The 12518-nt window shown below is 38.9% G+C and overlaps 1 protein-coding gene across 1 annotated transcript; it reads left to right on the plus strand.

Annotated features, from left to right (window-relative positions):
- Window positions 1–550: 550 nt before the first annotated feature.
- LOC132023930 (NFU1 iron-sulfur cluster scaffold homolog, mitochondrial) lies at window positions 551–1091 on the plus strand. The gene has a single exon (XM_059410048.1). The coding sequence runs from the start codon at window positions 635–637 to the stop codon at window positions 974–976; it is 342 nt and encodes a 113-aa protein (XP_059266031.1). The 5' UTR covers window positions 551–634; the 3' UTR covers window positions 977–1091.
- Window positions 1092–12518: the final 11427 nt, after the last annotated feature.

Consider the following 12518-nt stretch of genomic DNA (forward strand, 5'->3'; position numbering starts at 1 on the left):
GTTACACATTTTGCAAAGTACAAAAGTAAAAACGTATTGTCCTTTGTGTTTGCCTCATCTTTTTGATGATTGTCAGTTTGTTTGGAGAAAAAGAAATTGGGAGAAAAAGTTAAGTTTCCTTTCTTTCTCCAATGGCTTCTGTTGTTTATGCCATCTTTCCTTCTTTCCGACAAGGCAAACACGATCACAGATTTGCTATGTACACAGCTGACAATTTTACACTTTCTCCCCACATCTGAATCCATTAACAATGCACATGTTGATTATTTTTTAATTTACATGGGTGATGCCATCCTGTATTTAACATTCTGAAACTTGTGTTTTTCTTACACACTATTTTCCAGGTCTGCATGGATACATTTATATCAGATTCATTCATTTTTAATATTGTATGAACATTCTGTCATATAACTGTATCACTATATTATACTTATCCATTCTCTTACTGGTAGATATTGAGCTTTTGAAAAAAATTGTTGCCTTCAAAAAGATGTGGTTGGGGGGGGCGCCTGAGTGGCTCAGTGGGCTGGGCCTCTGCCTTTGGCTCTTTTTTGGACCAGATTTCATCACTGTCACAAAGGAAAGTGAAGAGTTAGACTGGAATTTACTGAAACCAGATATTTATGCAACAATCATGGATTTCTTTGCTTCTGGCTTACCCTTAGTTACTGAGGAAACATCTTCAGGAGAAGCAGGATCTGAAGAAGATGATGAAGTTGTGGCAATGATTAAGGAATTGTTAGATACTAGAATACGGCCAACTGTGCAGGAAGACGGAGGAGATGTGATCTATAAAGGCTTTGAAGATGGCATCGTACAGCTCAAACTCCAAGGTTCTTGTACCAGCTGCCCCAGTTCAATCATTACTCTTAAAAATGGAATTCAGAACATGCTGCAGTTTTATATTCCGGAAGTAGAGGGTGTAGAACAGGTTATGGATGATGAATCAGATGAAAAAGAAGCTAACTCACCTTAAAATAATTAGCATTTTCTTTGGGCCCAGCAGTTGGACTTATTGATAATTATACGAAGCTTTTATTATTAATCTGCTAAGGAACTTGAGGATTAATAAAATGTGCCCTTTTTCCAGATTGATATATTAAAAAAAAAAAAAAAAAGTACTGATCTCTAAAGTACTGATTAAAACTTTAAGCAGCAGTTTAAGATGGTTTCCAATATCCCATGTCTCTACCAACAAGGACATTATCAGTGTGAATCTGATCATGCCTCGACGTTGTTTTATGGTTAGTTATCTCCCCACTTACTTGTGATGCAGAGCATCTTATTTTCATTTCATTGTACCTTCAGCATTCCTTAACACTTGTCTTTTGAGTAAAATATTCCTTTAGAGAAATGTCTTGACCTAAACATCTCTCTGCTTCTCTTCCTATTCTTACTACCCCTTCACACAGTTGTCTGCATTTATTATCAGTAATAATAGGTCCATTCAGGGTAGGAATTGATCACAGTGAGACAATTCTAAAAACAACTCAACGAAAATACCAACTCACCTCAAGATGTCCTATAATACTTAACTGGGCACCTACTAAATGACAACAAAGTGTCCTGGTGGAGCTGAACTACCTGGTTTGAATCCTGGCGCCACCATTTCAGAGTCAATGACCACAGAAGATTTCTTAACCTCTCTGAGCCACAGGAGGCACATATACAAAATGGAGGTAGTAATAGTACCTAACCGTTGAAAGTTAAATTAGATGGTAAACATAAGCCCTTTATCACAGTGTTCAGGACATAGTAAATAACCAAATACGAGTTATTTCTACCATCATTATTGGTGGGAGGATAGCAGTGGCAAATGTCATGTGGTGCCTCCCCCAGAAGGCAGACCCTGGATGGAGATCAGCATGCGGAAGGTTCATTAGAGAGCGCTCTTGGGATGGCCACATGAAATGCAATTGAGGAAAAGCGGAAGGGCCCCCCCAAAATGAGACCCTGTACAGATACATTTTCTGCACTGATTCAATATCCATACTTAAAACTTACCAGAAATAGCGAAAGTATTACCCCTGAACCACACTTAATTGTAAGAAGGAGGAGGAGGAGGGGACAGGGAAGGCAGAAAAGGTTAAGGAAAAGAATAAGGAAAAGGCAGAAAAGAATAATGTCTGGAACGATTTCAAATATTTCACCCATGTTAACTAATGTAAGTCTCGCAAAATCTGGAGGACAATGCTGGATCCACAAGTGACCACAGTGAAAGCACGGAAATAACTCACCCATGGCCCCACAGCTAGGACGCGGTAAGGCTAGAATTTGAGCCCAGGCCATGTAGCTTCAGAAAGGACATTCCTAACCACGGTTCAGGGCCGCCAGAAGGCATGTCAATACCACTCGTAGGCTGTAGCAGTTTACCGTTATTTCTATTACAGCTGTCTCCTAGACCCTCTGCAAGGTGCTTCCCATACATCAGATAATTTAATCTACTCCTTACAGAAACTCATTGAAGGTTGCATTTTTATCTGTGTTTCTAGCTGAAGAAAGTAGGGGATGTTAAGTCACTTCCCCAAAGTCCTAGAAGTTAATAGTAGAGCCAGGCTTTCCCTCCATGGTGTTTTTGGCTCTGAAAGTCAGTGTTCTTTCCCATTATAAATATGGTTTTATTTTTGAGAAAGGACCTTCTTTTCCAGAAAATTGATGACTATATCATACCTCTTATGTCACGTCTTCCTTTGGATAAATAATATCAATTTGTCAACTTCCTTATTGTTTACACTGTCTCACGTTGGCATCCTTTGAATATTCTCCCTGTACATTGCCTTATTTAATTACAGAATCAGAATTGAGAATGTAGAGGCTTTGACAATTTTGAGTACCTAATGGGAAAGGTGCCAAGAGTTTCCTACAGTCTGAATTCTCATTTAGCATTTCAATGCCATAATTACCTTTTCAAGAGCACAATGGCTATACTGACTCATATTTAATATGCTTTCTGAGAGGACCAGTAGACCTCTTTCTGTGGTGTTCTTAGTCCAGAATTCCTACATGTTCTATTTGTATAATTTGCTTTAAAAGTATCCTAAGAATATTTACTCCTTGCCAAGTTTGTGCAGCTATTACCTAACCTTAATTATCTTATTTTTAAAATTAAAGCACTTTACTGATACATAATTAATAATTTAAAAATCTTTCCATACTAGTTTATCCAAGAAAATTTTTAATGTAGGTAAGATATAAAATAAGAGGAGTTTTACATAAATTCTAACATGATTTGTCTATCCCGACCCATGGGTACAATGTAAAAGTTGCACTCATTCTGAAAATCTTAATTCTAATGAGGTACCTTAAACACTTCTTAGCAGTCGACGTGCATGTTCATGTTTATTTATTCTCATGTGTACAAATTAATGCAGTGGAACTCTAAAAAGCTGGACCAGCCTAAACAACTTGCAAACTTCTGCCTCCTATGAATATCTGAAATGTGTCTATTTGATAAACTATCTCATTTTGTTGGAAAACCTCCCACCATGGGCTTTTTAGTTTTGCAATGATAAAGCAAGAGCTACACATTTTTCTCGAGGAAGACCCTCAGTGTAGTGTCATCTAACTGCGGTTGTTTTAGTCTGAGACAACAGTCTAGAGAGTCATGTAAATTAGGTCTCCACAGACACTGACATGGTGCTAGAAAAATGCTGTTTTTCTCTCTATGGATTTAGACTGCCCCGTACTTGTTCTTAGATGCTATTTTTATTCAAACAGTAAGCATCACAAAAATCATGAGCAGAGGACTTAGGGCCTCTGCATGGACATAGAGCTATGTATCTGGCCTCACACTAGAGAAGTATAGAACATGGCAGAGGACAGATCTGTGCTCCATGTAGCTCTGCATGGACAGATCTGCTGGTGACCCACAATTCCCATAGGACTGTGGCAAAGATTCTGAGGCCAGATGAGTTTATTCTGATGATTGACTCCTGAAAAAGAAGAATCTGGGATCCAAGATAGATGTTTCCTAGGTCATTTTTGAGCTCATTTCATTTCATCATAAGCTCACTCATTTCATCAGTATTCCCAGAGTAGTTCCAGTGTAGTAATGGAGATGGAGATGGGGGTGGCAGTGGGGTGAGGTACATCCTCAGAACATGGCATGTCCTTGGCATCAAGGGACATTTAGTGATTTGAAGGATAACCAGCTCTCTGTGTAAAATTTCTGATTCACACTGAGTTAAAAAGGAAAAAAGCCTCCATGCATGTGTCCACACCAAAGAGTCTTCTGCTACAAACCATCATACAGAATTGAAACAACTTATTATGGGCACATTCTATTGGAGAATCACACACTTCAGAGAGACTCAAAGAGCCTCCAGATTTTCTTTATTGGTGGGCATAAATTCAGAAGGATAAGTAAATATGGTGGAATTTGAACCAACAGTTTGGATTTGGGAAATTGGTCACCTGAGGAGAAATCCCTGATAAATAAGGTCCCAGCATAAGAATGTTCAATTGCTATTAACCTAATGTTTTCCCAGAACAATGTCAGTGGCCTGGTCAGAATCCATGATCCTCATCTGCCTTCCGTTGTGGGACCCTTGCTATAACTGAAGAGAGAGAGTGATATGGGCAATTTGAACTTTGTACTTATTAGGACTTATGTAGCATAAAGTGGATCTTAGAGGGAAGGGTGAATTAAAATTTTCAAATTATATATATATATATATATATATATATATATATATATATATATAAAGAGAGAGAGAGAGACACGATATATAGTCTCTCTATGAAGATAAAAAGATTAGTGGGTTTCTTTTTTATGATTATGCAGGTCATAAGAATTTATGGCCAAGGTAGATTTTTAAGAGAGGTGACTATACACACATAGCTAAGTATACAGCCATATGAATGAAAATGATTGACTAGCTACTGCCAAAGAGAAGGGTGTGGGTGGCTAGGAATCTGAATAGAGGGTCTCCCATGACCAGGGAACCACCTAGCCCAGCAGTGTTCACTTCCTTGATTGTAGAGTGTGTCCAGACTCTTGGTACAGAGGATGTTAAGAAGCATCTCCCATTAGGGGTTCCATCCACCATCCAGGTCACCCTTAAACTCAAATGCTGTTGTTTTAGAAACCTAACTTGTTGCTTTGTGAGAAGAGATTCTGAGAAAACAGGTGTAGGGGCTGGGGTTGGTCTCTGAGTACAGGGGAAAGGGAATAGTACAAGCAGGCACAGGATAAAGATCACTGGTAATCAAGGCTGAGAAAGTCACTTACACTTCACAGGAGCTGCGAAGTTCCACTGACTTCTGGATTCAAGAGAGAGAGACCAGGAAAGAGAAGGAAAGAAAGAGAGCAGGAGGGAGATAAAAGAAAAAAAAAAAAACAGTTTACAACTTTAACCTTTCCTCACAGCAGGTGTTGTCTTCCTCACCTTCACCACACAATGTTGGCTCTGAGAGCGATGGAAGGTTCTAGAAAGCTGCACTGAGATCTCTTCCCATTACAGCCTCAAAGGCCTGCCCCTTGAGGTCACCTCTTTTACCATGCTCAGTCTTGTCTTCTCTATCCTTCCCTCCAGCTGATTCCTTCTTGATCTAAGCAACTTCTCACCTAAACAACCCATTAAGTAATTTTGAATTTCTATAAAATAGAGTTGACAAAACCCATCTGAGAGAATTAGACACAGTTGGTTTGGAAGTGCTCAGACGTGGGTGATTTTTAAAAGCCCTGGGGATGATTCTGATGTAGGCAGGTGAGAATCATCACTCTCCAGCCTCTTCCCCTCCTAGTCTTTTCTTAAACTTGGTTTTCCCCTCCAAGTACTGCTGTCCTTCAATCTCAAGTTCAGACTCTCAGAAATCCCACATGCCTCAAGAATAAGGGCTGCTAGCTTGTCTTCTAGCTACTAAATGTTGGATGAACTTCCTGAAAGAAACACTTCTCTGTGAAGATCTGAATTTCCTGGCTATTGAAGCCTTCATCCTTCCTCTAATATAATTTACCCCCCTTCTTGCTCAGTTTTCAAACCACCTCCTTACTGTCTTTCTGGGTACTTCTATGAACATGTAAACCAATCATCTTCATGATTCCTTGACCTTCACGATCAATTGCGTTGGCCCCTTCTCCCCTTCTGTTCAACATGACTGCACCTCGGGCTTTGTCATTAACCACAACTGCTCCACCACAGAAAGCCTATGTACCAGTTCTCAACCTGGTCAGCATAATTTCTGTCCTCCCAGCTCTCACCTACCATACTTTCAATCTCCACTTAGCGTTGGATTCAGCCTTTGAACTTCTCAGACTTCTCCTGTATTTCACCCTTTTTAATCCTCTACTTCCTTCCACATTCTTCCCAGTCTACTAGGCACATTATTAGTTAGTTCGTCACCATCCCTCTCAGTCCCTTTCTGCTTGTTTGAATGCAAATACCAACTCCCAAACACGAATCAAGCCAACCATGTGACTACTCCATTCCCACTGCCTATGACATATACATTCATGGTTTCTGATCTTGATTTTGTGGTAACAAAGAGAAAAAATATATTCCTAATTCTTGCCAATAGTATGTTCCATTAGCCACACAATGTAAATATAGCAGAATAAAAGCTTAAATATAATGTGGGCTGACTTTACCTCTACTTTTAGAGGCAGTTGCAATTATCATTCCCATCTTACAGATAACAAAAATGAAGTTTAGAGTGGTGGACAACTTGCCTAGGGTCATGTAGGTGTCAACTGATGGAGACTACATTCAAACCATTAACACTTTGACTCCTGAGTCTCAATTTCTGAGTTACTTCATAGTGTCCTTCTCTGTGCTACACAACTGTTCTCAAAGAGGTGCAAATGAAACTGGTATTTCAATTTTGCTTCCCAATTCAATAATTTGTTTCAAAATGTGATTTGGTTAGATGTTACACTGCAAAATTTAGGGGTTCCTAAATTTCTCATAAGACAGACTAATCAATATTTTCTATTTAAAATTAATCTGCAACATTAGTTAAGGTAATTTCCACTCTCCTAGCGTCAGGTCCTTCCCTATCTTACTGATCTCTGTCTGTAGAATATAACTGGTCTACCTGAAGATCTCTCACTTAAATGCTTGCTTTTTTAAGAACTAGGCAACAGTGTCGTAGATTCTAAAGAAACCAGCCTTTCACAACAAAACCACACCAGTCGTAAATTCAGGTACAAGTAAAGAAGTGAAATTGGCTTACATGTTTCAGAGATTGGTTCAGCGACCACTGCCTTGGTTTCTCCCGTGAGAATAAAAATGTGTCCCTAGAATTACTCAGGCATTAGAATGGATAGCTCCCCTTCTTTGGGCTCCAACCATTTCTCAGTGAGCTTCCCTACCATCTACCCCTACTCTTATATCCACAATCTGTTCTATGCCTTCTCAAGTGGCAGATGTGCCAGTAATCACTCAGGCTGTGAGAGCCTAGTAAACAAAGACAAGCTATTTTAAAAAGCATTTTGCACCCCCTTCCCTTCCTGAGTGTTTAAAGCATGGGCATGGGTGGAAAGAATCTGGATTCTCAGCCCCATCCCATCACATATGTGACTTATGGGCATGCCATTTTAGCTCTCTGAACTCCAGTAGTCTCTCCTTTTCAAAATGGAAGTAGAAATATTTTACCTAGAGGACTTTAGCCACATATTTTCCTTGAAATACCTTTAAGAGATATGATTAGGTCTCAACAACAGAATACCATTCATATTTCAGAATGAAGCCAATAAAAGTCCTGTGAACATTTCCACCCACACACAAAAATAGTATTTTTTATAACCTAACTACCATCTAGTCCAAGTTGATTTTTATTGTGAATTTTTGAAAAACTGAATTGGATTCAAAATTTCCAACTCACGCTCACCATATCCATTTAATTCTTCCTACTTGACATTATTTTAAAATATTTTCCAAGACAATGAAAGATAGATGGTGGTAGCCCTTTTAGAGGTTAAATAATTGGTAAGAAAAAATAAGAGGACACAAAAGAAAACCTCCAACCTTCAAATGAAGTGTTCTTAATAGTTATGCAAGCTTGATTGTGCAGACGTATGCCTTGGATTTTACATGTTATCAGTGCCAGCAACATATGGGTAGTTGGTGATTTCTGCCCACACCTTATGAGCAGCTTCCTTCATAAATCCTAAAAGTTAATCATGACAAAAAGAAGACTTGTCTATTCCCTTTAAAAGCCTGAAGCAATTTGTTCAGCAACCACACTGCTAATGTAGAGATAAAGGAAAGGAGCATTGAGGGCAACAAAAAAGGATCAAAAATATGGAAGAATGTGTACAGAATTAAAGTGACTGTGGTAAGGAGTGACTGCTTGTGGTTCATTTTATCTTATTACTCTGGAAATACGTTGCTAGTTATAAGGGAGAATTAGGAGCCGAGATTTTTAGGGGAACAAATCCTGATTCATGCCCCTGTGCTGAGTAATTTCTGACTCCAAATTTCCTATTCATTATTCATTCAATAACTGTAAAATGAATAAATTTAATCCTATATTCGGCAAAATGTATACTTCATGAATGGTTAGAAAACAGTCAAGAAAAAGTTAAGCAAACACACAAGCATCAATTTTTACTAGAGTAAGCTGCATTCAAATTAAAGGGGAAGAGAAAAAGTCAGGGGTTATGAATTTCTACATTCCAGACATCTTCCTCTCCACCTTCATTGTGTAGCAGCAGTCAATTGTCCCTTGAAAATTTACCCCACCCAGTACAAGAATCCCTCTCTTTGTCTGTTGATTCAATGTCATTAAATGCCAAAATTGGTCACATAGCAATCTCAATTCCCAATTCAATGGAATTATATCCCCTGGGGTAAGCATTCTTCCCTTTGGGATTAAAAACTCTACTGAGCAGAGCCCAGAGTTCCATCCCAAGATTTCTGGACTGGGGCTATGGGAGAAATAATACAAAATATGGGAGAAATAATATCAAATATGGGAGAAATAATACAAAATACAGGATGAGGATTTTGAGCATATGGGCATATCCTGGAGGATACTGCCCCAGCTCTACAAGATACGGCACCCTAGCTGGTACCATCCTTAAATCCTTAAAAGACCAGTCCCCCAGTCTATCAAGTCAGTTGTTCCCGGGCAATGATGAATATGGTAATATCAGTGAATTCCATGAGCAGGAGTCATGGCTGCATTTCATTTGCTATAAAGTGGTTTTCTTGGTCATAAGCAATGATGTGTGAATACCAATGATGATGGATAAAGTGTCCCGTAAGTTCACACATGGTAGTTTTGACAGAAGAATTGCCAGCAGAGGAGGCATTTTGGGAAGCAGTTTGAGTCCTCAGCATGGCTATAGTCCGGTTGGCCTTGGGGAGTGCAAGTTCACATTGCTGAGCCCATGCATAACCTTCCTTCCTGCCACTTGGCCTCTTTTTACAGAGCTCAATGGTAAGTGACAGAAGTGGCTAGAAGGAAGCTCACCAACATCCACAGAACCATGCTAGCACTATGGGGCACAAATATCTTCATGCTAGGTCTATCTAAATACTGTTTCCCTCAACCTCCTTGTCACTAATAAACTTCCCATCTAGCCACAGTCTTTGGGACTGTGACATTAGCTACAGTCCAGAAACACGTATATAGCCATAATTCCGACCACCTCTCCTTTTAGGAAGAATGAACAATTTGAATTTCTCTCATGCTGCAGCTTGTCCTGGTGGTGCCTGTGTGTTTTGCAGAACATGTCTGTAAAGTCAGGCTCTAGTTCTTTCTTTCATAGTCAACTGATCATAGAGAACTCCCTACAAGAAAAAGCTGAGGAAGAAGACAGTATCATAGAGTCCATGGGCATCTGCACCACCTCCTTATGCACCTTGCGCTTTCAGGAACAACTTGAGCCTCATCTAGTATCTACTCCTTACGTTTGATAATGAGTGCTGCTTTAAGTGTACAAATTTATAGGGTGGTGGGTCAAACAACACCAGTTTGATTGGCAGCTCAAATGACATGAAATGGCAATACTTTGTTCCCATATCATGATCTCTGTGATTCCCTATAAGATCCTGTCAAAGATTCCGTACAGCATTCCTACCCACTACTGATATTTTGAGATGCATCAAATCTGCTGGAGAACCTGCTGAGCTGGAGGAGTCACTTATAAGACAGCTTACCCACAGACTCCCAGCAGGACACTCCAATTCTTTGCTGATTGGGCCTTTCCAGAAGGTTGCTTGAGTGTCTTCCCCCAGAGCAAATAAACCAAGACAGCAAGCAAGGATGAACCCATGATGCCTTTATAACCTAGTCACACAACATCACTTCTACCCTAATCTACTTAGAACCAAGGCAGTAAGCCCTGCCCTCAATCGAGGGGAGATGATTTGGGCTTCACCTTTTGGAGGGAGCAGGTGAAAAATGTATAGATCTATTTTAAAACTACCACCATACCTTACTTGTAATATTGAAAAATAAGAGCGCCTAGGTGGCTCAGTTGGTTAAGTGATTGTCTTTGGCTCATGTCATGATCTTGGAGTCCTGGGATAGAATCCCGCATCATCCTGCATTGGGCTCCCTGCTCAGCGGGGAATCTGTTTCTCCCTTGGACCCTCTCCTCTCATGCTCTCCATCTCACTCTCTCTCAAGTAAATAAATAAAAGCTTTAAAAAATATATTGAAAAGTAATAAGCACCCCTGCCACAAAAACCTTTCAATAAATCTCTCTTAATTTGCTTAACTAGAATTCCTAGAAATTAAATATGGATCAAAGCATAATGATTTCTTTGAAGGCTCCTAACACACGTTGCCAAACGGTCCTCCAATGAGTCTTTAGTGAGTTGGATTTGTCCAGAAGCAGTGAATGTGTATGATTATTTCATTGCACATCAGCCAATGTCAACTTGGTATTTAAAACAAACAAAAACTCATTTAAATTTATTTTTAAAGGTATGTTTTTCCTATGGTGATTCATATTTTGTATTTCTTCTTTTATAAATTGCCTGCTGATAATTGTTGCCAGTTTGTCTATTAGGATGCTTTACATAATGATTTGGAAAATCTTGTTAAATATAAAATTATTTCCTGACCTGTCATTTACTGATTTATCATTAAAATTTTATATTTCTCCTTAGGTACAAAAGTGTTTTTTTTTTTAAAAGATTTTATTTATTTATTTGACAGACAGAGATCACAAGTAGGCAGAGAGACCGAAGGAAGCAGGCTCCCTGCCGAGCAAAAAACCAGATTTGGGGCTCGATCCCAGAACTCTAGGAGTCATGACCTGAGCTGAAGGCAGCAGCTTTAACCCACTGAGTCACCCAGGTGCCCCAGTTTTTGTTTTTGAATTGTCAAAAAAAATCTATCACTGTCTTTGTAACATCTTATGCAGTTTCTCTGCTGCCAAGGTAAGTTTTAACTTTCAGCAAATGTTTGAATGCAATCACTATTTCAGTACAACTAACTTCTTTGTTGTATTTAATTAATATTGTTTCTTCAAGAGTTCAGAGCTGGTTACATAATTTGCAGGGCCCTGTGCAAAATAAAAATGTGGGGCCCTTCTATAAAAAGAAGAAAAGCATGTGATTAAAGGTACTATGATACAAAACCTTTTCGGTTCTTTCAAGGTGTTTCTTTTAATTTGCCATGGTGCTCTTTATTGCTTTGCTATTGTTACACTAAAGAACAATTAAAAATTTTAAGTATCAACACAAATTTAACCGTTTGTCCTTATATTGTTCAATAGCAATTTTAAATGTGAACATAAGGATACTTAACTCACATGTGAAGTCACTTAAATTGCTCAATTCATATTTATAGCTCATGCACGTGTATGTATTTTACTTTTATCAAAACACCAGGGTTATATACAAGACTAACTTAACTGTTTTTATTTTGCATATATATATATATATATATATATATATATATATATATATTCTACCAACATTCTCTATCTTCAGCTTACTGAAGAGTTAAGGAAGGACTGAAAGGAAAAGGAACAATGGGTTGCCATATGGCTTGCCTTTCCCTCTGCATTATCATTTGCTTTTTCAGTGGTTGGCTCATGCAAGGGATAAAGGTTATGATAGGGTTCCTTGATTATTTGTTTTTAAAATGCCACTGCCTTTATTTGAAGTAAGTTCCTGTTCTAAGGGAAATTATGGGCTCCCTGGCCTCTTAGTGTCCCTGCCTACTCAATGTAACATGTTTAACTTGTATTCTGTTTCTGTCTGGCTAAAACACTACACATGGTGGTTCCATCAAAATGCTGTGTTTGTAGGGTATCCTGAAGGCTCTATGCGATGAAGTGGCAAGGAAAGGTAGATATGGATACTGTGTCTGCCTCCCCTACTCATGAATGTGCTTCATTGTTCTGCTGGATTTCACTCACAAATCATAAGTTCAAAGATAAAATTATTAAGTATTTAAGGAAGGAACAATAGAGCATTAAACCAGATGTGAAGGCCCCAGACCATGGGCCACATAGGACATGCAGACCTCATGCCCCTGGAGCTAGCTTTACATGAACTGCAACCAACTTCTGGGAATGTTTCCCACCAAAATAAACCACATGGAGTAAAGGTAAA

Source organism: Mustela nigripes, chromosome 8, assembly GCF_022355385.1.
Source record: "Mustela nigripes isolate SB6536 chromosome 8, MUSNIG.SB6536, whole genome shotgun sequence".
Classification (NCBI taxonomy): Eukaryota; Metazoa; Chordata; class Mammalia; order Carnivora; family Mustelidae; genus Mustela; species Mustela nigripes.